Source organism: Physeter macrocephalus, chromosome 21 (assembly GCF_002837175.3).
Source record: "Physeter macrocephalus isolate SW-GA chromosome 21, ASM283717v5, whole genome shotgun sequence".
Taxonomy (NCBI): Eukaryota; Metazoa; Chordata; class Mammalia; order Artiodactyla; family Physeteridae; genus Physeter; species Physeter macrocephalus.
This window is the reverse complement of record NC_041234.1, coordinates 26,432,714-26,458,036: the sequence shown is the minus strand read 5'-3', so window position 1 is coordinate 26,458,036 and position 25,323 is coordinate 26,432,714. Positions and strand designations below refer to the sequence as shown.

The window sequence follows — 25,323 nt, the reverse complement described above, 5'->3', positions numbered from 1 at the left end:
AAAAAAAAAAAAAAAAAAAAAAAAAAATTATATTCTACAGAAATTCACTCATGAGCAAATAGATACTCTGTGTGTGTATGTGTGTGAACGTAATGTGTAGCCACACATGTACATATACGCACATGAGCACATGGTTATATGTATATTTCTTCTTCATAGATGTTAGTTCCCCAACCACCACTCTGCTCTTGCTTTTGGGTAGATACAAAAGAAGAATTCACATCCTTTCCTGCGAAGGTCTGATCCTCTTTCTTCATTGAGGCATTTAACCAAGAGCCTGCTGAAATAAAAATGCCATACATTATCATGGCTTTTAAGAATATGTTGTTTATTCACTCTTAGAGCTTCTCATAAATGTGAAATCAGGCACACATTGTGAAGCCTTAAGTTGTAGTCACAATTAGTTATATTACTTCATTTCATTAATTGGTGATGAAAGTGTTCTTGGGATTCTGCTCTGTCCTCCAACTCTGAGGCTCATAGCATTCTATCCAAACGGATTTATGTACATTTAGGAAACATAAGGGTTGTCAGCAGACATTCAAAAACTTTGAAGGGGAACATTTTGGCCAGTCTGCATTTCTCATTTCTATGGTCACGTTTAAATTTACTTTTGGTCACCGTAAATTAGCTAGCACCCTTTGGGCTGCTTTGGAATTTAAAGCAATCATATGAGACAATATCCCTGAATGGAATTTTACCATTGAAGCTATGCATAAGAATGGTGTTAGAGGTATTTTAGGAACCTTCTAAGTTAATAGATTAATTTTGAGTGAGTCTAAATGATACAGATCAAAGGAAGAGAAAATAGTCGTATGGTGACAGGCTTCCTGAGCATAAATACATAGGCTTGAAGATGGAAAAAGTGAGATGGCTGAAAATAATGTCCAGAAGAAGAAAGAAGTAAATGCTTATAAACTTCACAGAAAACATGAATATATCTTAAATACAATACATCTTAAAGAGTGTCTCTCCTAGCTATGAGAGAAACAGCCTTTGTCTCAGTGGTCTTTTGCTAATATCTTCCACCAACTTGAAGATGGGTTGGCATTATTATATTAAAGTTCCTCATAGCCTTGAAAATATATTTTTTTGGGAAAGTCAAAGATAAAACAACCAGCCCATCTGTAATAACATAAAGATTGGGATCACATAGGTTTAGAACACAGAGGACCTGGATTTGAATTTCTGACTCACTACTTATTAGCTGTGTGATTTGAGGCAAGTTTCTTAACCTCTCTGAGCCTCTATTTCTTAATCTAAAAAATGAAGATAATGATAACACCTTCCTCGTAGGGTTGTTGAGAAAGAGAGAAATGAATTAAATATGTAAATTCTTTAAAAGAATCCCTGGTACACAGCAAACGTACAGAAAGTGCTAGCCATGATGATGATGACTTCTCCTTTGCAGTGGTGGGGATTTTTTTTAAGCATATGGGTGTTGATCAAAAGTACCCCTTAAGTGAATTTCTTTGAAAACTCTTTCTTCCTGAAATGAATTGTTTCAAATAAGCAGATGCCTCTGGGATATTCCTTTCATCTCAGTCCAGCTGGTAAAGTTTGAATTTGCTTAAAGTGTCTTCAGAGTGTATGTGAAATTCACAAGTTGCCTCTTTGCCAGACTTGCCTCTTTCTTCATCTGAATCTCACTCCAGGTTTCTCCTGCCAGGTCTCTTCTCTGCTAGACTCCAGAATGTTTTTCTAATTAGGATCTGCTCAGCATCCTTCTTACTGCCTCAACAAGTGACTCCCTCAAATCAACACTATTCCGCCACCAGGGATTAATGTTCATAGCAGCAAAACTCATTTGGGGGCCAAGGCAACCTTTCTGTTTATGCATAAAGTCTCTTTTGATTGATTCCAAACGTATTTCAAAGCATTGAATTTGAAATCTGGGAATCTTCTGACTCATCTAAGTGAATCATCATTTTGGTCTGTACCGTTAGAGATAGTAAGCATTTTCCCTCACACTATTTATGGAGTGAAAAGTTGGTATCTTTACCGGCATTAATCAGTGGCCGACTTTGGAACTGGGTGAGTTATTCAGTGGAAAGTAGAATACATGTTGTGTTGGAACCATTCAAGGATATGAATTTCCATCATGTGAGGACCTTTCCGTAGAGAAAGGCAGACTGACTCTGGAGTCACAGCCCTTTGTTAAAGTCCTGGGCTTTCAGTAAATTCGCTATGGACCCTGGGTATGTCATTTACTGCTTCTTAGAACCCTCAAGTTCTAGTCTGTAAAGAGGGACTATTAGTTTCTACCTCCCAGTGTTGTCATGAAAATTAAATATGATAATATATAAAATGACTTTATAAATATCAGGTACTTTTACTATTCTAAAAAATCTTATGTGGTAGAGAAAACCCTTCAGGAGGGAAATTTTTTTGATAACTTGCCTTTTATTTTATTTATTTATTTATTTATTTTAACTTGCTTTTTAGACACAATTTTTCTAGACCTAGATCATCACATTTCCTCAGATTTCAAAATGATAGTCTGCTAACCCAAAGAGAATAATTACTGACATCTGAGGAAAAACACATTGTGAGAAAAATCGTTTCTTTTAGAAGTCTTAATCTCTCTCTCTCTCTCTCTCTCTCCCCGCTTTGATGTTGTCTGTGCCTGAGTTACAAAGAGGTTTTTCATCTTCTCATTACTCTGTATAGTTTGGGGACATCAAAAGCATTCGGATAATATCTTTGAAAGACTAGGGACGCACCTGTCGTCTGGCACCTGTGACCCCAGTGAGGCTACAGTTGGACGAGGAAAGGGGTGCAGTTGTTTGGGATTAGTTGAGCTGCTCTCTGAGGCTGGAGTTCAGGGTCCAGGTGTGGAGGTTCAGAGAGTACTTGACAGAGAAGGTGACTAGATGAGCACCTTCCCTCACAAGGGTGTACTGGGGTGAACAGTTGGGATTGATTGTTTCTGCTGGTAAATCCCAGCTTGCTGAGTGATGTAGTAAGGGCAGGAAGCTTTGTGTCTTCTGCTACAAAGTCATCCATGGGCTCACACAGTGGAATTCCCCTAGAGGGCCCCGGGGACATGTGTTTGGAAAGAGACATTGTATTTATTAAAATTATAACAATAGCATCCTTCTAAGCACTTTACATATAGTATCTCATTTAATCCTTGCTTCAGCCCTGGAGGTAGGTATTATTATCCACATTTTATAAATGATGAAAGTGTTGGCGATGTAAAGTAACTTACCTCTAAGGTCACAGAATCAGTCTGTTTCTAGAGCCAATGCTCTCAACCTCTAAATGACAGTTGGTGAATAAAAAAGAATGAAATAATGCCATTTGCAGTAACATGGATGCAACTAGAGGTTATCATACTAAGTGAAGTAAGTCAGAAGGAGAAAGACAAATACCATATGATATCACTTATATGTGGAATCTAAAATACGACACAAATGAACCTATCTACGAAACAGAAGCAGACTCACAGACATAGAGAACAGACTTGTGGTTGCCAAGAAGGAGGGGGTTGGGTGAAGGGTGGAATGGGAGGTTGGGGTTAGCAGATGTGAGCTGTTATACATGGAATGGAAATGACAAGGTCCTACCGTGTAGCATAGGGAACCATATTCAATATCTTATGACAAACCATAATGAAAATAATATATAAAAAATGTATGTATATGTATAACTGAATCACTTTGCTGTACAGCAGAAATTAACATAACATTGTAAATGAACTACGCTTTAGTTAAAAAAAATAAATGAGGGTTGGCCATACCTTTTGTGGAAAGAAACGTGTGGGGACAGTAGTGATGATATTAGTCGGTATTTACACATTTGCCATGGGCGAGGCACTCTGTTAAGAGACGTATATGCATCATCTCACTGCTTGCCGGCAGTGACCCCATGACATTGATTCTATTAACAGCCACGTTATACAGAGGTCAGACAGTGGAAGTCATTTGCCTGAGTTCACATGTGATTACCTAGTGCTGTGTTGAACATCACAAGCTGTGCCCTTGCCTCTAATCGCATGTATGTGGGTGCAAAAAGGGATGCTTTTCAAGTGACTTCTGATGTCTGAGTATTCTAAAATAAGGGTTGGCCGTGATTATGATTAAGCCAGTGTCCCTTTTTTGCTAAGACTAATTGTGTTAGGTTTTATTTCTTTAATATCCTACAATTCAGTCACCTATGATCTATTTTTTACTCACCACCCCTCTGACGCCAAACGTGTGGGGTTTTTCCCACACCGACCAATTCTTTAGCTCTCTGGACATCAACTGGGTAACCTACAGTTAAATTCGATTCTGACACTACCTGAAGTTAGCGTAGGCTCCACAAATTAAGAGCTCAGTCCCACAAAACTGCCCCCACTTCAGATGCCAGTCGAAATTTCCATGCCTCCCTACTTCTGACTGACAAGCTAGAAATCAAAGGTTTCCCATGACATACTCTTCAGGTTTGAAACTTTGCTAGAACAGCTCACAGAACGCAGAGAAAACAGTTTACTTACTATTACTGGTTTATTATAAAGGACACAGATGAACAGCCAAATGAGGATGTACATAGGGTGAGGTCTGGAAGGGTCCTGAGTGCAGGAGCTTCTGTCCCCATGGAGTTGGGGTGTACCACCCTCCAGGCACGTGGATGAGCTCTAGTTCACTGACCCGGAGGCTCTCTGAACTCCCTTGCTTAGGGGTTTTTATGGAGGTTTCATTTTGTAGGCACGATTGATTAAATCATCGGGCACTGGTGATTACATAAAGATCCAGCGTCCCCCTTCCTCCCTGGAGGTCCAGGGAGTGATTAGTGGTTGGTTGCCAAGGGAACCAACCACTAATCACGTGGTTGGTTCCCTTGGCAACCAGCCCCGATCCAGAAGCTATCTAAGGGCCCATTAAGAGTCACCCTCGTTAGCATAAATGCAGGTTTGCTTGCAAAGGGTTTGTTACCAATAACAAAGACACTCCTCTCATCCCTATCACTCAGGAATTTCCAAAGGTTTTAGAAGCTCGCCAGGAACTAGAGACAAAGATCAAATATATATCATCACAATGTCACACTATTGAAGAAGTGTTGACTTAAAAAATGCATAACGTGAGAGTTGCGAGTTAAGTTTGATTTGGGGCAAAATGAGGACTGCAGCCCTGGAGACAGCGTTCCAGATAACTCTGAGAAACTGCTCCGAGGAGGTGAGCGGGGCAGCCAGGATATAGAGGAGTTTTGCAACAAAGGGCAGGTAGTCAAAAGATTATTGTTAATGAAAGACAACCAGGCATCTCAAGAAATTTGGCGCTTTTCTATGTATGGGAAGATGCAAGAGTCTGGGCTCACTGAAATCATTCCTTTGATATGTACTTTAGCTATCTGGGGCCTGTATTTTCACATGCTGAGTTTCCTCAGGGCTCACCTCAGGGAGTGGCTGCAGTCTGATGGCTGCTAGATGGCACGTATTCTTTTCAGCTCCGAGTTTCCTCAGGGCTCATCAGCTCACGTTGGAGGGCTGCAAATCATTGTTGTGACACCCTTTGTTTATTGATATGGCAGGAAATATTCCATTTATAAATATTCCATCCCATTTATAAATATTCCATTTATCAGAAGTAAAATTTTCCAGACCATAACATATCTATGTGAGCATGCAGTTTTACAACTCTTTAATAATGGTTATTTTAACAAGCATTTTATCAGTTTTTTTTCCATGAAAAACCACATTGGATTTATTAGTTAAACTGTAACGTTAGAGCTGGGGAAACTATCTTTCATGTAAATTATTTATGGAGGATTTTATGAAGTCTTTTAGTGAGACTGAAATGATCTTCTCTCTAATTTAAGATTACACATAAGTTAATGCAGCTAGCAGAACATGTAAAAATGCATAGAAGGGGAGATTTCAATATTTAGACGTGTTTAAAATTTATTGGAATTTGGGGATCATGTGGATTTTAACTCCCAGGTCCTTTCCTAAATAACTCAAAACATACAATAGTAATTATTTTTGTAAGGTCCTTGGAAACATTTTTACGATGGCAAATTCACTCTTGCTGCTGGCACAAACCTCCATGTGAACATTAATGGGATTTTAAAATTATGACCTGTGATGTAAAAGTGAGCTTTGCTCTGTAGGCCCTCTGTTGCCCGAAAACTGGGTTTGCCTCTTGGTGGGTGTCAGTAGATACCCTCTTGGTGGTTGAGCCAATAGACCCAACCAAGCCAAAGCGAGGGAGAGGGAAGGATTTATTATTAATTGCAGCAAGTAAGGAGAACACTGGGGATCTTTCCCAAAGCAGTGTCTCCCCAACAGCAAAACTGGGGAAGTTTTAAGCTACAGGTATATGCATAGTCATGAGGGGGCTTGAGCAGAGGAGAATTCAGCGTAGAATTGGGGCAAAGGTCTACAGAGTACCAGCTTTAGTTGATTGAAGTCAGGAGGGTCAACGTCATCATTCCAACCTCCACCTGGATGGGGGCGTTAGTTCCTGCAGAACTCAAAGGTATTGCTATGTATATCCCTTGAGGAGGAACCAGGACCCTGCCCCAAGGCTGCACTATTGTTTCTTGACCACTCCTCCCTTGTCTCTACATCCCCTTCCTTCGCTGATTAGCAACTGTTTGAATCTGCCCTTTGGAACCCAGGCAAGGTCAAGGAGGCTGAATGAAGCCCATTTCCTACAAACAAGAAAAGGAGACACAGAAAGGATTTGTACCTGGGAGCCCCACAGGGTCCTGCTCAGTTTCACTTAGATTTGATTACAGACTTTCTCCTCTCAATTTCCCCCTGTCAATCTGTTAAACTATGTGAATATGTTTGTAGCAGCTCTGGTAGTATTTGTCATTTCCTTCAGCAAGTCTCCGGTGAGGATCACGGAGAGGATTGGGACCTCCCCACTAATCCTCTCCAAAGAAAACACCCCTATTCTCAAAGGAGGTGCTGTTGTGCCTGGTTCTACATGTTTTCCATGCGGTTTGGGACCCCCCCCCCCCAGAGCCCAGGGATTGCGAGTCTTTAGACATTGCTATAGTCTGTTGTGCCCATTCCATTGAATATGGCTGCTGTGGTGGAGTTTCCCAGGAAGCCGACTCCGAGATGGAGATGAGCATGCAGGAGGGTTATTAAGAGGTGCTCTGGCCATCAACAGTTGTAGGTAGGAGGGGAGAGAGGCAGGATCTGGCAGAGGGAGAAGTCAAACTGTTGCAGGAAGGGAAAGGTGGGGGTACAAGAGGACGGTCACATCCCAGCTCTCGGATGAGTCCCTGGGGCAGGCTGCCAAGAGTGGGTCCTTGGCTTCGAGCAGGAAAGAATTCAAGAGTGAGCCGCAGTAAAGTGAAAGCAGGTTTATTGAGAGAGATACACATTCCATAGGCAGAATGCAGTCCACCTCGGAAAGTGAGAGCAGCCTTGGGAGAAACACACTCCACAGGCAAGAGTGTGGGCCATCTCAGAAGGCAAGAGGCCCCCAAATATGGGGTGGTTAGTTTTAATGGGCTGGGTAATTTCATAGGCTAATAAGTGGGAGGATTATTCCAACTATTTGGGGGAAGGGGCGGAGATTTCCAGGAATTGGGTAACCACCCACTCTTTGGCCTTTTATGGTCTGCCTTGGCCTTTCATGGTGCCTGTGGGTGTGTCATTTAGCGTATGCTAATGCATTACAATGAGAGTATAATGAGGCTCAAGGTCTAGTGGAAGTCAACTCATCCACCATCTTGGATCTAGTTGGTCCTAACCAGTTTATGTCGTGTCCTCAATGGCTGTCATTCTTTTAAAGGTTGTGCCCTGCCCCCTTCCTGTCTCAAAACTGTTACATATTTTCAATGGAAGCCTCTGCTAACTCTGCAAGGGATTCTGAAGATGGATGACACTTCAGAACTGTCCTGAGTGGGGCAGGAGGACAAGACCTTTCTACCCTCACATCAGTCAGTCGTTGGAAGTGGGCTTCCCAGAGAAGGCAGCATGACCTTGGGCAAAGTGGTTTTTCTGCAGCTGGGGTCATCTCTGAAGGGGGCTAAGAACCAAGGGCTGCCTGCCAGGAACACTCCTAGCAGGTGAAGAAATAAGACCCTTACTTCTGAATGGGGAGATGGGCAAGCTTATCACAGTGTCCACCATACTGACCACTTGGGTAGACCACTCTTCTCTTTAGTAGTTCTAGACAAATCTTTACTTATTGGGGCTTTTGTAGACCTTGACACCTGGCTAACAGAATGGCTGTGGATGGAGAAGCATAGGGGCGTTTGGGGTAAGATAGATGCAGTCATGAATCCTGCTGACTGTACTCTCCATGAAATAGCTCCCTTTACCCAAAAACTGGGGGTTCCATCAAGGGGCTTTGCAATACACAGCCATGTAGCCAGCTGACACCGTGAAGCCAGCCATGTGCCATGTTATAATTATGGTGCTATAATTCTGTCTCTATGGACCTGCCTCTCCAACTAGACTTTGGAGCTCCTTGAGCCTGGGATTGTGTCTTATTTCATTTCTGTGTCTTTAGAGCGTCACATGGTACCTGTCTCATATCTGTGGTTAGTATGTTTTTACTGAATGGAAGAAATTGTCCAAGTGTTCATAGCACTTAAAAGGATGATGCCTAGAGATTTTTCCTGGGCCTTTACAAGCCTATCAGTAAAACAATTTTAATTCTCTTCATCATTTAGCTAAATATAGCATTCTAATTTAATAGTTAGATTTTGGTTAGGGTTTTGCTTAGGGCTTTTAAAGTCACAAACACATTTAAGCGGACAGAGTGGAATGGCGATGAGGTGGGCCTTATTGGTGCCTGCTGTTTCCTGTGCCCCGGTGACCATCTAGATCTTGGGTCTCCTGCGGCATGAGAGGTGGTATGAGCTGGGGAACAGGCTTGACTTTAAGCATGGCTGAATTTGAACCCCTCTCATTAGCTGAGTGATCCTGGTGAAGTTATTTGTCCTGACTCACTCTCCTCAATCTGTAAAATGGATCAATATACAAATGTTCATGCAGCATTATTCTAATAGCCAAAAAGCGAAAACAACCCAAATGTCCATCAACAGATGAATGGATAAATAAAATGAAGTCTATCCATACAGTGGAATATCATTCAGCCTTAAAAAGAAATGAAATTCTGAAACATGTTACTACATCGAGGAATCTGGAAAACATTATGCTAAGTGAAATAAATAAGATGCAAAATCCATTTATATGCATGCGGCACCTAGAATAGGCAAATTCATAGAGACGGAAAGTAGAATGAGGGGGTTAGTGGGAGGGGGAAATGAGGTGTTAGTGTTTAATGGATATGAAGTTTCTATTTGAGATGATGAAAAAGTTCTGAAAAGGGATATTAGTGATGGTTGTACAACATTGTGAATGTACTTAACAGCACTAAATTGTATACTTAAAGATGGTTAAAATGATAAATTTGTTAATTTTATGCATGTGAATTATATCTCAGTAAAGCTGTTAATAAAAAATAAGGTTACTCTGTGGTGACCTAAATGGGAAGGAAATCCAAAAAAGAGGGGATATATGTATACGTATGGATGATTCACTTTGCTGTACAGCAGAAACTGAGACAGCAGTGTAAAGCAACTGTACTCCAATTACAAAAAATAATAAGGTTATTAATAGTACCTATTCCATAAAATACTTGTGAGGATTAAAAATGATATATATATATATAACTGAATTGGTATGCTGTATACCTGAAACTTAGATGATATTGTAAATCAGCTATACTTCAATAAAAATTTTTTTTAAACTTGAAAAAATGATATATGAGAAGTACCATGCACAAGCACCAAAGGTAGTTGTTACCAAGCATGACCTAGAAAATGAGCATTTGTTTTATGCAAAAGACCGCATAATTCTAAAAAGCAATGGTGCGTAAGGACTGAGGTGTGCAGCTCTTTCTCTGGCCTTGAGATGGGTGCAGGAGTCTTCTCTAATAATAATCCATATATATGTGTGTGTGTATGTGTGTGTGTGTGTGTGTATACAATTGAGTGAGAGCTGTCCTTTCCCAGAGGAGAAACAGTGCTTCTCCACTGTACATTGACCCATTTTAACAGAAGGCATATGTTTGACATTGGTGACTGCCCTCCCACCAGCCCGAGCCATCCTGTGGTCAATGGTAAGTGTTGTCAAGACAGACACAGTGGTATTTCAGTTAATCACCATGGGACAGTGACCTGACTTCACATATGAACTCATCATGAACACCTTCCAAATACGTGATTAAAGCATAACTGCCCTTTTGGCATTGCTCCTATTTGTTTTGAATCTCCTCTGGCCTCTAAACATGGTTTCAGATGAACACAGCATTAGATTATTTTTTTTTTGGCTGTGCCTTGCGGCATGCAGGATCTTAGTTCCCCGACCAGGGATCATACCTGTGCCCCCTGCATTGGGAGCACAGAGTCTTAACCACTGGACTGCCAGGGAAGTCCCTAGATTTTTATTTATGGGTAGTTGTAGATCATTCATTGTCATTGCTGTAGGGTATTCCATTGTGGGAATAGAACTCAATTTGTTGGTCCATAATACAGTTAATGGACATTTCACATTCTTGTGTACGTGTTTGGAGAACATTTTCTTGGGCATCTAGAAGTGGGTCGCAAGCTGTATGTATAAGCATCTTTAGTAGATACTGACAAAGGGTTTTCCAAAGTGGTTATACTATGTCATATTCCCATTAGCAGGACATGACAGTTCTGGTTGCTTCTTAATCTCACCAGCACTCAGTATTGTAATCAAATTTTCTCAACCTCAAATCCGTGCCTCTTGGGGAATAGCCCAAGATAAGTTTCAGTTACACTTGCCGGTTTTATATACAGAATTGTTTGTATGTGTGCACTTTACTGGAGAGATTACATGGTTTTCTACAGAGTTTCAGAGGGACCCTTGTCCCAGAGAAGAGCAAGGACCACTGCTTCAGGTTTTTGGCTTTCTTATAATGGTACACACAGTGTTTATTTGAGCCAAGATTTCTCTTGGGAAAGCTAAAACTGCTGGGTAGCTGTCTCTATATTTGAAAAGCACATTATGGAAGGCCTGAGCACTCTGGCATTTTGCTAGTGCTGATGCATGTTGGGTAATCTGTTGGCAATGTTCAAAGTTACACGCCCTAAGAAAAAGAGATTACATTTATTGGGATATTCTAGATGCCTGTGCTAATTTGATCTAATAAACACTTACATGTCTACAAATTGAAAGAGTGAAAAAATTGGAACAGGAAAATAGATTTTAGCTGTGGGCGTTATTCTGCTTTGGAAACAACGTCTTAACATCAGTGGTGTGTCCTGATGGTTTGCCATGTGACACAGCTGGAAATGGCTAATACAAGCAGCAGAGGATTAGGGGCACAAAATCCTGCATCCTTCTCAACACACTGTTATTCTTTGATGTAAATGTATGGGCTGATTTTGGAAACTCTCCCCTGTGGAGGCCTCTGTCTCCATCAGCATGTGTATTTACAACAGATTATGAAAGTAAAGAGGACAAAGATATTGATCGGGTTTTGGGGGTGAAGAATTAACAATTTTCAGCTTCCTAGTTGAAACATTTTAATTTTTTTCAGAAGATATTAACTTTCATTGTATTTAGAAAACATTCAGTCAGACTTCTGTCTCAGATCCTGAAGAATTCCTCTTCTTATTTTAATACTATTTGCCTTAGTCAATTTAGGCTGCTATAACAAAATACCGTAGATTGGGTGGCTTATAAACAATAGAAATTTATTTCTCATAGTTCTGGAGGCTGGGAAGTCCAAGATCAAGGTTGCTGGCAGATTTGGTGATTCTGTATGCTCACTGTATCCTCGCTTGGTAGAAGCTCTCCAGACTTTCTTTTATAAGGGCACTGATCTCATTCATGAGGATGCAGCCCTCATAACCTTATCACCTCCCAAAGGCCTCCACCTCCAAATACCATCACACTGGGGGTTAGGTTTCAACATATGAATTTGGGGAGGCACACAGACCTTCAGTCTATAGCACTATTCATCCAATCAATCATCTATCCTTCCATCCATCCATCCATCCATCCAATCATCCAATGCTCGTCAAACACCAATTGAATATATGTCACTCTTAAGCATATAGGAGGAGGCAAATGTTTCTTTTCCTGAAGTAGCTGGAGAAAAAAGGCATACTCACGTGGAACACCTTGAGAATAATATCAAGATAACAATTACAAGCTGCTATGGTAAGGACTCCAAATGGAGTGAACCTTATGTTTCGAGCACTGATGGGGGGTGAGGTGAATTTCAGAAGGCTTCTTGAAGAAAGTGAGTCTTGAGCTGGGCATAGAAAGTAGTTTAAGCTTTGCACTGCTGGAGGTTAGAAGGCAAAGGAGCCTTTGAAGGACAGATGCAGCAACAATGCAGTGGTGAGGATGGCCTGCTGACATCAGGGCACAGAGACCCCGACCAGAGCACAGAGGCCATCTCCTTGGCATCCACCTTCTTCTGGCAGCCTTGAGAATCAGGCTTAGGAGCCTGGATTTGTTCCAGTGAGCAAGAGTACATCCCTGTGGAAGAAGAGAGAGGATGAATCTGGCCTCCTTTCTGTTCCTTGTGCAGTCCATCTCAGGATGCTTGCTGGTGCCTCTGCCTGAAGTGCTCTGCCCCCCACCCTGCTGAGTCACATGGTTTCCCTCTCTCCTCTCACCTTTTCCCTCAAATGGTACCTTCTCAGTGAGGCCTTCCCTGTCCACCTTATTTAAAATTATAATCAACCCCAAACCACAACACCCCCTCTTTGCCTTTCCTACTCTCTTTTTCTTCATAGCACTTATCACTGTCTAATATACTGCGTAATTTTCTTCTTTATTTTCTTTAGTGTCTGTTTTGTTTGTTTATTTTGGTTACACCTATTAGGATGTAAGCTCTCAGGAGAGCAGAGACTTTTGTCTGTTGTTGCTCACTACTCTGCCTCCAGAGCCTGGAACGGTGACAGATACATAGGAGGTGCTCAAGAAGTATTTGTTGACCTATGTGATTTTAAAATTTCTAATAGCTGCATCGAAAAAATAAACAGGTGAAATTAGTTCTTGTTAATCCTCTTGGGTAGCAATGGGGGAGCTACAGCTTTATTGACATTTAATAAACTGCACATATTTAAGGTATAGAGTTTAAGATTTGACATATGTATACACCTGTGAAACCACCCCCACAATCAAAGGTCTTTGTGCCTCTTTGTAATCATATATGTTTAAGAGTATATTTTGTTTAACCCAATTTATCAAAAATAGTCATTTTTACGTGTATTCAATAGGAAATTGTTAATGAGGTATTTAACATTTTTTATACCAAGTTTTCAAATTCCAGTGTGTTTTACACTGTGTGTAAAGAAATATTTGTAGAATAAATGAGTGAATGAACTGGCATGGAAGTCATCTGAGGATGGGCTGGACTCGTCCTTGCCTGGGATCAGGAGGGAGAGCCACGGAAAAGATCTGGCTGGTCATTGAACCCATCATCAGCTTCTACCTGGTTTGTAAGAATCTCGAGTGGTTACTGGGTCAAAATGTCTTCCAGAGACCTTCTTTACACCAACTGAGCAGTGGCTCATGGAGCAGAGATCTAAGTAAGAGCTTGAGCTCTGAATGCACAAACCTGAGGTTAAATTCTGTTTCCCCTGGCGTGCAAGCTGTGTGACCTTTGAACAAGCTTCTCAACCTCTCTGTGCTTCAGAACTCATCTGTAAAATGAAACATACAATTAGCAATTTACTGACTGAGTTGTTGTGAGAATTAAATTATTTAATTAAAACCATCAGCCTAGTGTCTGACAAATGGTTTTCAGTAATTATAATTAAGAGGCTGGGAAGTTTCATGATCAAGAGTATTGGCCTTTGAATGTCTGAATTGCAATCCTGCTGCCACTTAGCAGTTGCGAGACCTTGAGCAGATGATAATTATTTCACCTCTCTAAGTCTCAGCTTCTCCATCTGAAAGGGTGGCTGTGAAGATTAATTAATCAATACATGTAAAGTGCACAGAACAAGGCCTGAACGGGGTAAACAGTCTCTGTCAGCTGTTGTCATTATTGTTTGTTATTATTATTCCTGCAAGGCTTTGCCTAATTTCTCAGCCAGTACCATCCCCATCTTCCCTATTTCTCCCTACATGGACGATTCTGTTGCAGGAAGCGGGGCCTCTTCCAGGGCCCAAGAGTGGGCTCTTGTCTAACACTCGGAAATGAGTTGTCCAAGGAGACACACGTGCTGACAAAGCAGAAGACTTTATTGGGGAAGGAGCGCCTGGGCGGAGAGCAGGAGGGTAAGGGAACCCAGGAGAACTGCTCTGCCACGTGGCTCGCAGTCTCGGGTTTTATGGTAATGGGGTTAGTTTCCAGGTTGTCTCTGGCCAATCATCTTGTTTGGCCCCTAGTCTGACTCAGGGTCCTGCCTGGTGGCGTGCGAATCTCTCAGCCAAGATGGATTCCAGCAAGAGGACTCAGGGAAGTTGGTCCTCTCCTCCCTCTTTTGGCCCCTCCTGCATTCACCTAGTTAGTTTTCAGTGATAGCACCATGTGCCTTATCAGGACCTTCTGTTGTGAGACAACTCAGGCAATCGGGGTCTGGCCAAGGCGGGTGGTTTCAGTCAACGGTTCCCTAACAACTCCAGGCCTTTTCTGTGCTAAGTGCTGCTGGACTGTTCCAAAAACTTTGTCACTGTTGTCTGCCCCTTCCTCCAGCTTTGCCCATGTGATGATGCAATCAGAACCCCGTGCTGGGGCTTCCCTGGTGGCGCAGTGGTTAAGAATCCGCCTGCCAATGCAGGGGACATGGGTTCGAGCCCTGGTCCAGGAAGATCCCACATGCCTCAGAGCAACTAAGCCTGTGCGCCACTACTAGTGAGCCCGTGTGCCACAACTACTGAATCCCGTGCGCCTAGACCCCACGCGCCTAGAGCTCGTGCTCTGCAACAAGAGAAGCCACCGCAGTGAGAAGCCCGCGCGCCGCAACGAAGAGTAGCCCCCGCTCGCCGCAACTGGAGAAAGCCCTCGCGCAGCAACGAAGACCCAACGCAGCCGAAAATAAAACAAATAAATAAATATATTTGAAAAAAAGAACCCCTGTTGACCACAGGCTCCAAGTGCTTAGAAATGAGAACAGATAAACAGAGGAAGAAAGCCATTTGCCTAAGTAGAGCTTCCTTCCCTCCTCCCCCATAGGGTAGATTAAATTTCTTTTCTTCCAAACTGGAAATATAGATCAAAAGTTAAGCTTGGTCCTCCTGTTTTGTTTGTGGCCCAAGCATAGTCCTTTCCAAGAGCTGTAAAAGTCATTGAGTTCTAGAGGGGCCGGGTGGCCTGCTCCAGCTCCCCACAGTGAGGAAGGCGAGATTCCCATGAACAGCAGAGGAGACACTGAGAGAGAAAGGTCACTGTCAAGAAGCGGGATCGAAGAAAGGCCAGGCCACCTGTTCTTACTGCAGAGACCGGGGTCAATGTGGGGAATAAGATGGCAAAAGGGCTTCCCAGATGCGACACACTTCAGGGTGTGCGGTCTTTGCCTCAGAGAACAAGGGTCAGGAGAAGAGCAAGACATCTGGAGCATCAAAGTTGACATTCGTGATGTGCTTGCCGCCAAGCCAGCCCATCTTTGAGAGCCCTGGCCCACTCGTTAGGGGGAGAATTGAGAAGGCAGGTTGCAGCTGTTTTTACTGAGCCTGCTGAAGCTCTTAGGCTACAAAATAAGGCCATGTGATAATCGAGTTGGTTGCTGGTTTTCAGCAAGTCTGCTTTAAAAAGTCAAACATAAAATCTTCATGCCAGGGTGTCTGATTCTAGGAATTTACCCAAAGGAGATTCATCAAAAATGTGGGCATGGATTTATGGGTAAGAAGTGGTTGTATAAATGATGGGGCATTCATCATGATCCCAGAACTGTCAGCAACATCCACTTAGTGAGTGCGTCCTGTTTGCCATGTATCATTTTGGTTAATTCTTACACTACCCCTGTGAGATGGGTACCATTATTCCAAATCTAAAGATAAGAGAACACAAATATTGAGCAACTTGACTGTAGTCACACAGCTGTCAAGTTTCTGAGACCATTTTGAATCCGTTCTTTGGTCATTTAAAAGCCACCCTGGGGACTTCCCTGGTGGTGCAGTGGTTAAGAATCCACCTGCTAATGCGGGGGACAAGGGTTCGAGCCCTGGTCCGGGAAGATCCCACATGCTGCGGAGAAACTAAGCCCGTGTGCCACAACTACGGAGCCTGCGCTCTAGAGCCCACGAGCCACAACTACTGAGCCCGCGTGCCACAACTACTGAAGCCTGTGAGCCTAGAGCCCGTGCGCTCCGCAACAAGAGAAGCCCCCGCTCGCTGCAACTAGAGAAAGCCCGTGCGCAGCAGCAAAGACCCAACGCAGCCAAAAATAAATAAATAAATAAATAAATAAATTTATTTTTTTTTTTAAAAAGCCACCCTGCATCCCTTCTCCTGTGGTTCTATACCAGCCCTTTTCAGACTTTTACATTCTTGAAAATTACTGAAAACCTCAAGTAGCTTTGGCTCAACTGACTCCATCTCTTTGTATTTTCCATATTAGGAATTGAAACTGAGGATTTTTAACAATATCTATGAATTCACCTAAAATAACAATAATAACCCTATGACAAGTTAACATTTTTATGGAAAAAAATGATTTCTAAAGCAAACACATGAGTGAGTGGCATTGACTTTCATTTGTGCATATCTCTTTCACATCTGGCTTGAGAGAAGACAGCTGGCTTCTCATATCTGTGTTGGCATTCAATCTGTTGTGATATGTTGTTTTGTCCCTGAACTGGGGACTTACTCTGATGTCTTGTCATGATTTCTTCAGACGAGACATGCCTCCCTGGACAATGTTCTAAATAGTAACAATCACTGGACTGTTTCTACAATAGCCAAATCTGAGGCACAAAACTCTCATGGTACCTTTAGTCATGTCAAATCAATTTAGACATTCCCGCCCTCCCCTACTTATTCCCTGAAGCTTGAAGACTTGAGATTTTGATGTCTCTAACAATAGTTGTTTCCTGGGTTTATCAGAAGCTTCCTCTAATCTTATAAAAGAATACAGTTGGCTCTCCGTGTTCGCAGATTCAACCAACCACGGATCTTGTATTATGTTTTATGATCGTGGTTGGTTGAATCTGCAGATGCGGAACCCGTGGATACAGAGGGCCGGCTCTGGGACTTGAGAATTCGCGGATTTGGGTATCTGCCGTGGGTCCCAGAGCCAGTGCCCTGAGAACACTGAAGGACAACAGTAATTGTTTTTATAAACTTAGCTAAGATGCTACCTGCTTGGACGTAAGACACCAAAGACACCAAAGACTGTCAGTAAATGAGAACATAAAAAGGGTGAAGTGTTTTATTCTTCTTCATCACGGTGCTCTTTACATATTGTTTGGCTTCCATTTACTCACACAGAGCCCTCTGTGGTGGTCACTTCTCACTCCGGTTTTGGCTTTAGAGTTCTGAACACACCTCCTATCTAAGAGCGTTCCTGATTTAAGAGGGCTTTGGCAGCTGGTCTCTGACACCACTGAGTTGCTGGAATGATTGCTATTGGTGCAGCCCTCACTGTGTTTAGGACCCCATTGAATGAGAATCCCTGGGCTTCAGCTGGGGTGACATTTCAGCTGGGCTACTAAGCTGGCATCTATCAAGAACAATCTTGGAAGCCCCACCCCACCTCCATCATATCCCTTCCATAAGACATGTGCTGTACAAAGACCTTATCCTTGAGAAAGGAGGGAGGGATGGTAGAGAGGTGCCCATCTCACAATGTGTCCCTGAGTTGAAGGTTAATGGGGAAGGAGAAACAGGTTACTGTTGTTGATGGGGTTCCCTGTGCAGGTCCTGGTTTTCCGGGTAACTCTGCCCTCACCCAAGAGCTGTTCTTCACCTTTTCCCCAGCCAATCCATGAGTCAGACTGGAGTTCTCAGTTTCTTAAGCAATTGTCCTTTTGTTCCCAGAAGTTGCCATGGCTGTTGGGTGCCGGCCTTGGCAGCGACAGAGCAGACACCAATTAACCAAATCTGCTGGGCTCACACTCTTCTTCAAGTCATCTGCTGGTGGTTTCTGGCAGAACCAAAGTGTTTGTGAAAACAAGCAAACACAAAGCCCTGAATAACTAAATTATCTGGCTGACTACCAATTTCGTCCCCTCCATTCTTGGTCCTAAAGATTTTTGCAACAAAAATGGGCTGTTCTTCCCATTTAAGGGGTGGCTATTCAACCTGCTTGTGGTTTTATCTCTTTCTGATTCCCTTTACCTGTGGGCACAATGCCACACTGAGGAGTCCAGGGAGAGGTCTCTGTATGCCAGTCTCGGATGTACTCTGCCCTTGCGAGGTAGCCTGACTTGGTTCTTCACAGTGGGAGTTCCATCTCTCACCCTCTTTGTATAAATGCATCTCTGGTGTGGTGGGAAGCAGGGCAGGTGTGTTGCTGATGAGGATCTGTGGAGGCCAAAGTATAGGTGACTTAAAAACAAGGAAGTTAATAATAGCATAGGAAACCTGCTATAAACTGAATGTTTGTGTCCCCCTCCAATTCATATATTGAAATCCTAACTCCCAATGTGATAGTGTTAGATGATGGAGCCTTTGGGAGATGATTAGGTCATGAGGACAGAGTCCTCAGGAATGAGATCGGTGCTCTTACAAACAGACCCAGAGGGCTCCCTTATCTCTTCCACCATGTGAAGATACAGTAAGAAATGGCCATCTGTGAACCAGGAACTTGGTCCTCATCAGACACCGAATCTGCCAGCGTCTTGATCTTGGACTTCCCAATCTCTAGAACTGCAAGAAATAAATTTCTCTTGTTTATAAAGCACCCAGTCTATGGGTTTTTTTTTTTTGTTGTTATAGCAGCCCAAATGGACTAAGACAAAATCTAAGTACAAAAGATCTTTTTAGAATTCAGGACATTGTGTGCCAAATAAATAACAAGTTCAAGGTCACACAGCTGAGATGATATCCAACATTTATTGTGAACTTACTATGTGCCAGCAATCTATGCCAACGGGTCCTAGGCATGCAAAAATAATAATTACAGTAGTAACAGCCGCAGTAATAGCAACAACAACATTTATTGAGAACTGACAACATGCCAGCCACTGTTCAAAGTAACTTATGTGAGTCATCTCACGTCATCTTTCCAGTACATCTGTGAGGTAGTTACTGTCATCCCATTTATACACAAGTAAACTGAGGACAGAGAGCTTAAGTGACTCAACCCAGCTAGTGAGTGGCAGAGCCATGACTTGATCCAGGTAGGCTGGCTTGAGTCCATGATCTTGCAGCTTAGAGTCCAATGGGTGACACAAAGTGGTAAATGCATGAAGCTGGTACAGTGGAGTTAGTGGCAGGTGAAAGGTAAACGGAGAGCTCTGGGACACTGAGAAGGCCACCTAACCCAGTTGTTTATGGTAATCTGGGCATAATTCCTGGAGGAAGATGATGAGGCCAAGAGATGTTGAGTTGGAACAACGAGACTAAGCAACTCACTCACTCGGTGTCAGTCAGTTTCAGAGAGGCAGTGCTGGGGTGGGACCCACCTGTGCTTTGCGGAGAATGATCCTATGGATCCATCCATAGGTTTCTACTGAGTAAATTCTATGTGCTGAGCTCTGATGGAGGCATAAGTAGAGGTTTAAAAAGTCAGCATGCAAATTTTGTGGTATGTGAATTGTATCTCAATAAAGCTGCTTTTTTTTAAGCCAGCATACACCTAGTTGATTCTATTAAATTCAACTTTTTTTAAAAATAAAAGAAATGAAGGCTCCTTGGAGAAATGGCAGATCCTAGGGCTGTGGCAGAGACAATAGACAATGAACCTGGAGAAACTTGTAGTGCCAGAAATGAAGAAAGTGCTCAAGAAACAGAAAGATGAAGGCATGTCAAAAAGACACAGGAGCCCCCAACGACCACAGATGGAACAATTTGAGCAAGAAAATAAGTAATGTAGTATTGGATTATAACCCAAAGTATAAAGTGAATATATATAAGTCCATACTGATATAAAGAAAAGATTGAATAAATAAATAATAGGGGAGAAAGAGGCAAATATTCCTTAGAGAAGAATTTTAAAAATTTATGTGGATACCTCCCTCCAGGAAGTAGTGTTTACTCCCTACCATCTCCTCTTGAGAATGGACTGAACTTAGTGACTCTCTTCCAAGGAACACAGCAGGGAAAGAGGGAAATATAACTTTACAGTGGAGAAAGCTGGCAGGCACCACCTTAACCAAGGAATCAAGTTAATATCAGCAGGGATAAGTCAGGTGCCCCACAAGGTGATGTGATGAGAGGGGCACTTTCCTCTGTTGTATTCTTTCCCCAAACCCACAACCCCCATCTAAAAATGAAAAAAAATTCACACAGATCCAGACTGAGAGACATTCTACTAAATACCTGACCAGTATCCTTCCAAACTGTCAAGGTCATGAAAAAGAAGGAAAAACTGAGAGTGTCACAGACCAAAGACCAAGGAGACTTGATGACTAAGTGTAATGTAGTATCTTTTGTGGGATCCTGGAACAGAAAAAGTACATTAGTTTACAAACTGGTGAAGTCGAATAAAGTCTTAGGTTTTATAAATAGTCATGTACCAGGGTCAATCTCTGGGTTTTGAGAAATGTATGATGGTAATGCACGATGCTAACATTAGGGAAAACTAGTTGAGAGGGATATAGACACTTTCTGTAATATCTCTGCAACTTCTCTGTAAATCTAATATTCTAAAATCAACAGTGTACTTAAAGCATAAAAGAAAAGTCAACAAGTGTTGGTTGGGATGTGGAGCAAGTAGAACTCTCATACATTTCTGGTGAGAATATAAAGCAGTAGAACCACTTTGGAAACTGTTAAACTTGAAAAGTTAAACATACACCCACCATGCAGCTCAGCCATTCTGCTCCTAGGCATTTATCCAAGAGAAAATAAATATATGTATACAAAAAGACCTGTACAAGGATGTTCATAGCAAACATCCACAATGAATGAATCAAAACTAGAAAGAATCATCAACAGAGGAATGGATAAACAAACCATGGTACATCCATACAATGGAATACTACTCAGCAATCAAAAGGGACTGACTGCAGCATGGATGAACCTCAAAAACGTCATGCCAAGCAAAAGAAGCCAGATAAAGGTGGAGTCATACATACTGCATGATTCCATTTTTAAAAAAAATCTAGAACAGGCAAAACCAATCTATAGTGACACAAAAAACTGATCAGTGGTTGTCTTGGGCCAGAAAGTGGGCAGGAATTGACTGGGGAGGGGCAAGAGAGAACGTTCTGGGGTGATGGGAATGTTTTATATCTTGATTGTGGTAATGTTTACACAGGTGCTTACAGTGTGTCAAAAACTTCTCAAATCGTGCATTTAAAATTGTTTCTTTGGGTGTAAATTATACCTCGGTAAAGTTGACTAAGACGTGTGATAGTTATTTTCATGTGTCTATTTTATGTGTCTACTTGGCTAGGCCACAATACCCAGATATTTGATCAAACACTATTCTAGATGCTTCTGTAGAGGTGTTTTTTTAGATGAGTATAACATTTAAATTAGACTTTGAATCAAGCAGATTATCCTCCATAATGTGAGTAGACCTCATCCAATCAGTTAAAGGCCTTAATAGGAAAACACTGACGTCACCCAAGGAAGACGGAATTCTGCTAGCAGATGGCCTTTGGACTTGAACTGCAACTCTCCCCTGGGTTTCCAGCCAGCCAGCCTGCCCTGTAGATTTTGGAGTTGCCAAGCCTCTAATTGGCCTGAGCCAATTCCCTAAATTAATCTCTCTTTCACTGCCCCCCTGCCCCCCTCCCCCCCACACACATACATCCTATCGGTTCTGTTTCTCTGGAGAACCCTGACTAATACAAGAAGAAAAGTAAGCCTGTATGATAACTCTTCCCTGAGAATCTTAGGGCCTTGTTGGAGAACAGAGAACAATATGACCATAGAATTAATTATTAAAATAGTTTCTGTAACTACAAAATCAGTGTGAGATGAATCTTTGCCAAGTGACTGAGAGTTATTGTGAGATCTTGGTTGACAGTGGACCTTGAGTTACTCCAATTTGGTTGCAAGATGATGTCAGAATGCATGGCCTGACTTCTGACTCAGGTTTTCAAATGAACCTAAAGTGGTTTTCGTGGATGTACCTGAACTGCCATTAAGTTAAGCCTCCCAGAGATGACATACAAGCTGCCATGTTAGTAATCCTTGGAGAAATATATGCCCTTTGTCTCTGTGTTGAGGCGTCCCTGCTCTTCTGGGAGAACCAGGCAGTGTAAACATGTCACAAAGAGGACCTTAAAGTTGTGTCTCTTTTTTTTTTTTGGCTGCACTGCTCGACGTGCGGGATCTTAGTCCCTGACCAGAGATCAAACCCCGGCCACGGCAGTGAAAGCGCCGAGTCCTAACCACTGGACAACCAGGGAACTCCCTAAGTTGTCTCTTCTTTCTGCTTTGACCTTGATCTCTGGGAACTCCTGTGTTGACCTAGAGTATCTGATTCCTTGGAGATACTTGCTCGGCCCTGTTTTGTGGCTCTTCCTACAGATACTTGCATTCCTGCAATCGGTTTTTCACCCCCTTCTAACTTGTGTAATATTTATAGTTGTCATTTTCTGACCCTCCACCATGCAGAGTCTCCTGGCTCTGAGATATTTGCAAGTCTCATTGGCAAATGAGATTAGGTGACCCCACTTCTGTACTGGCATTTACATTTTACATGATAAGTGTTCCAATTTCAGAGAGAAACCTTTCTATTGTGTTTGGTGTGGCACCAAATTTCTTTAGGTAACAGGGAATTTTGCTGGAAATCTTAATGCTAAAAAGTTAAGTTGGGTTCTGAGGACACTAAGGAACTAAAACACTTGAGTGTATATCACATATTGATAACATGATTTTGCTTACAGATGTTTAACAACTTGGCATATTTAACTACTTTTCCATTGTAGTAAATGTTTCCTTTTAAAATTATCTTGTATCTCACAGGGCAAATCCTACCCCTTCAGGGGCCCATTCCCACCTGTGTGGAATCCAATTGCCTACCTAGATAATAACAACCTTTGGAGGACGATGGATGACATGGGACGAGAGGTAAAGCTTCCTAAAGCTTCTTTGATGACATTTGTATTCTTCATAATAAGTTTAGTCCTTAAAAGAAAGAAGGTGAAGCATGTCAACAGTGCCTAGCACATTGTATAGCACAGTGACTTGCAGTAAAGATTTGTGAGATGAATAAGTGAACTTGTTTCTAACCTCTAAAAGAATGAGATGTCCAACAGGCTGCAATTTGCATACTACTGATGAGGGGGGAGAAGATCTTCTATCATTCAGCTTTCCTGGGATGATGTTTCTAATTTAGAATATCCTCAGGACATAGCAAGTAAGACTTCTGGGTCTTTGAGTCACTACTATGCCCAAACCTGCAGCTTCTGAGTAAACACACACAGAGCTTGACCTGAAACTCCAGTTTAGACCTGATCTGGTACGTCTGTCTGACCTTTGTTAAGGAATTGATTTTTTTAAAAATTATTATATATTTGTTTTTGGCTGTGCCAGGTCTTAGTTGTGGCACAAGGGATCTACGTTGCCACGTGTGGGATCTTCAGTTGTGGCATTTGGGGTCTTTTAGTCGCAGCATGAGAAATCTTCAGTTGCGGCATGCGACCTCTTAGTTGCGGCATGTGGGATCTAGTTCCCTGAGCAGGGATTGAACCCGGGCCCCCTGCACTGGGAGCGTGGAGTCTCAGCCACTGGACCACCAGGGAAGTCCCAAGGAGTTGAATTTCTGAATTGTTCTCTCTAAATTATAATAGTAACTTAGTAGTTGATATTTGGAAACAGCCTGATTACAACATAGCCTCCATTTATAGCACAGGAAAGGTTATCAAAAATTAAATATGGATTGAGTGAATAGGAAATCTACACAGACAACATGGATTGTGCAGTAAAAAACCACTATTGGGGGAATTTGGAAAACTTGCATTTTCCTTCTTTAAGTTAGAGTTTTGAATACTATTGAAATAGTTATTTAAAATGGAAAATTACATTTGCTTTTCCCCTCTGAATCGTCATCTGAATGTAGATTCCCAGTGATGCCCCATGGAAGGCGCCCCTTGCAGAACAGTGGGACCACATGACGATGAAGGAGCTGCTGGACAAGATCTGCTGGACGGAGTAAGACCCGCCATTAGGCACAGGCATTGACTGTGACTCTCTTTCAGGTCTATTTAGCAATTCCTTTCAGCAGCTATGAAACAAGTAGCTGCTTTGTGTCTATAACCACACCATTTGGCCAGGTGGAGTGCTGAAAAATATTGGAACCGGTCCTGCCCTAAAGATGTCTATACATCAGACCTACTTCTTTGGAATAGTTTTGCATCACAAAGGTGGTATTACCCCCTAAAGTCCTTAGGACAGACCACATTGTGCCACTTACCTTATTTAGAGCAGCTTAAAGATCTCACTTATCAAGCTGTCGATGTAGGGATACTTGTATACTACTCACTGGTGGTCAAGTATGGAGAGAGTGCATCAGCACATGCATTTCAAACACCTGTGGGATGGAGTGGAATTCTTCAAAGCTTTGAAGAGAAACTTCTAGAGAAGTTCTCTGGATAATTCACAACTGTCCAGGAAACATGGACGACTGGACTGACTGCTCCCCATTAGAGAGAAACATGTAGTGTTGAAAGAAAGTGTTCATGAGTCAAGTATTAAATTATGGTTGGCAGAGTTGGGAGCTATACATGAGCTGTGGAAGCTGTATAGACAGACAGCATGGAAAGGCCTCCCTGCTCTTGGACAGCAGGGAAAAAGGAAAGGATGATAAGGGTTCTATCTCAAGCACATGGTGAATTTGTGGTACGCAAAGTAAGAAAATGGCATTGCTATGAGACGGTTTGCCCATGCTAAACAGCATTAGTTGGGAATGTGGCTCTGGGGTTGATGTCTTCATTCTCTAGGCATCGTGGTGGCGGGGGGGCAGTTGGGGCACTGGCAACTAAAAGTAAAAAGTTTTTAAGGATATCTGAATCAAAGATATGGAAATAACCAAAAGACATAAAATGTACATACTTCTTCATACATAAATTCAACTTCTTAGAATTTAGCTTAAAGAAGGAAAGAGAAAAGAGAGGGAGAAAGGGAGAGAGGGAGATTCAAAGCATTATTTTTAAAAGCAAAATCTAAATGTCCCATAATAGAAGACTGGTTAAATTAATTATGGTTTGTCCAGAAACTGGAATACTCTAACATCTTTAAAAATCGTGTTGAAGGGGACTTCCCTGGTGGCGCAGTGGTTGAGAATCCGCCTGCCGATGCAGAGGACACAGGTTCGTGC

General features: G+C 42.2%; 1 protein-coding gene across 1 annotated transcript in view; it reads left to right on the top strand.

Moving 5' to 3' along the window:
• MAOB (monoamine oxidase B) overlaps positions 1-25,323 on the top strand; it is a 110,920-nt gene that overhangs the window by 58,109 nt on the left and 27,488 nt on the right. Inside the window, exons 4-5 of the mRNA XM_007102031.2 lie at positions 22,971-23,075; positions 24,067-24,158. Of these exons, the coding sequence (XP_007102093.1) occupies positions 22,971-23,075; positions 24,067-24,158 (197 nt within the window). The remainder of the gene's footprint in view (positions 1-22,970; positions 23,076-24,066; positions 24,159-25,323) is intronic.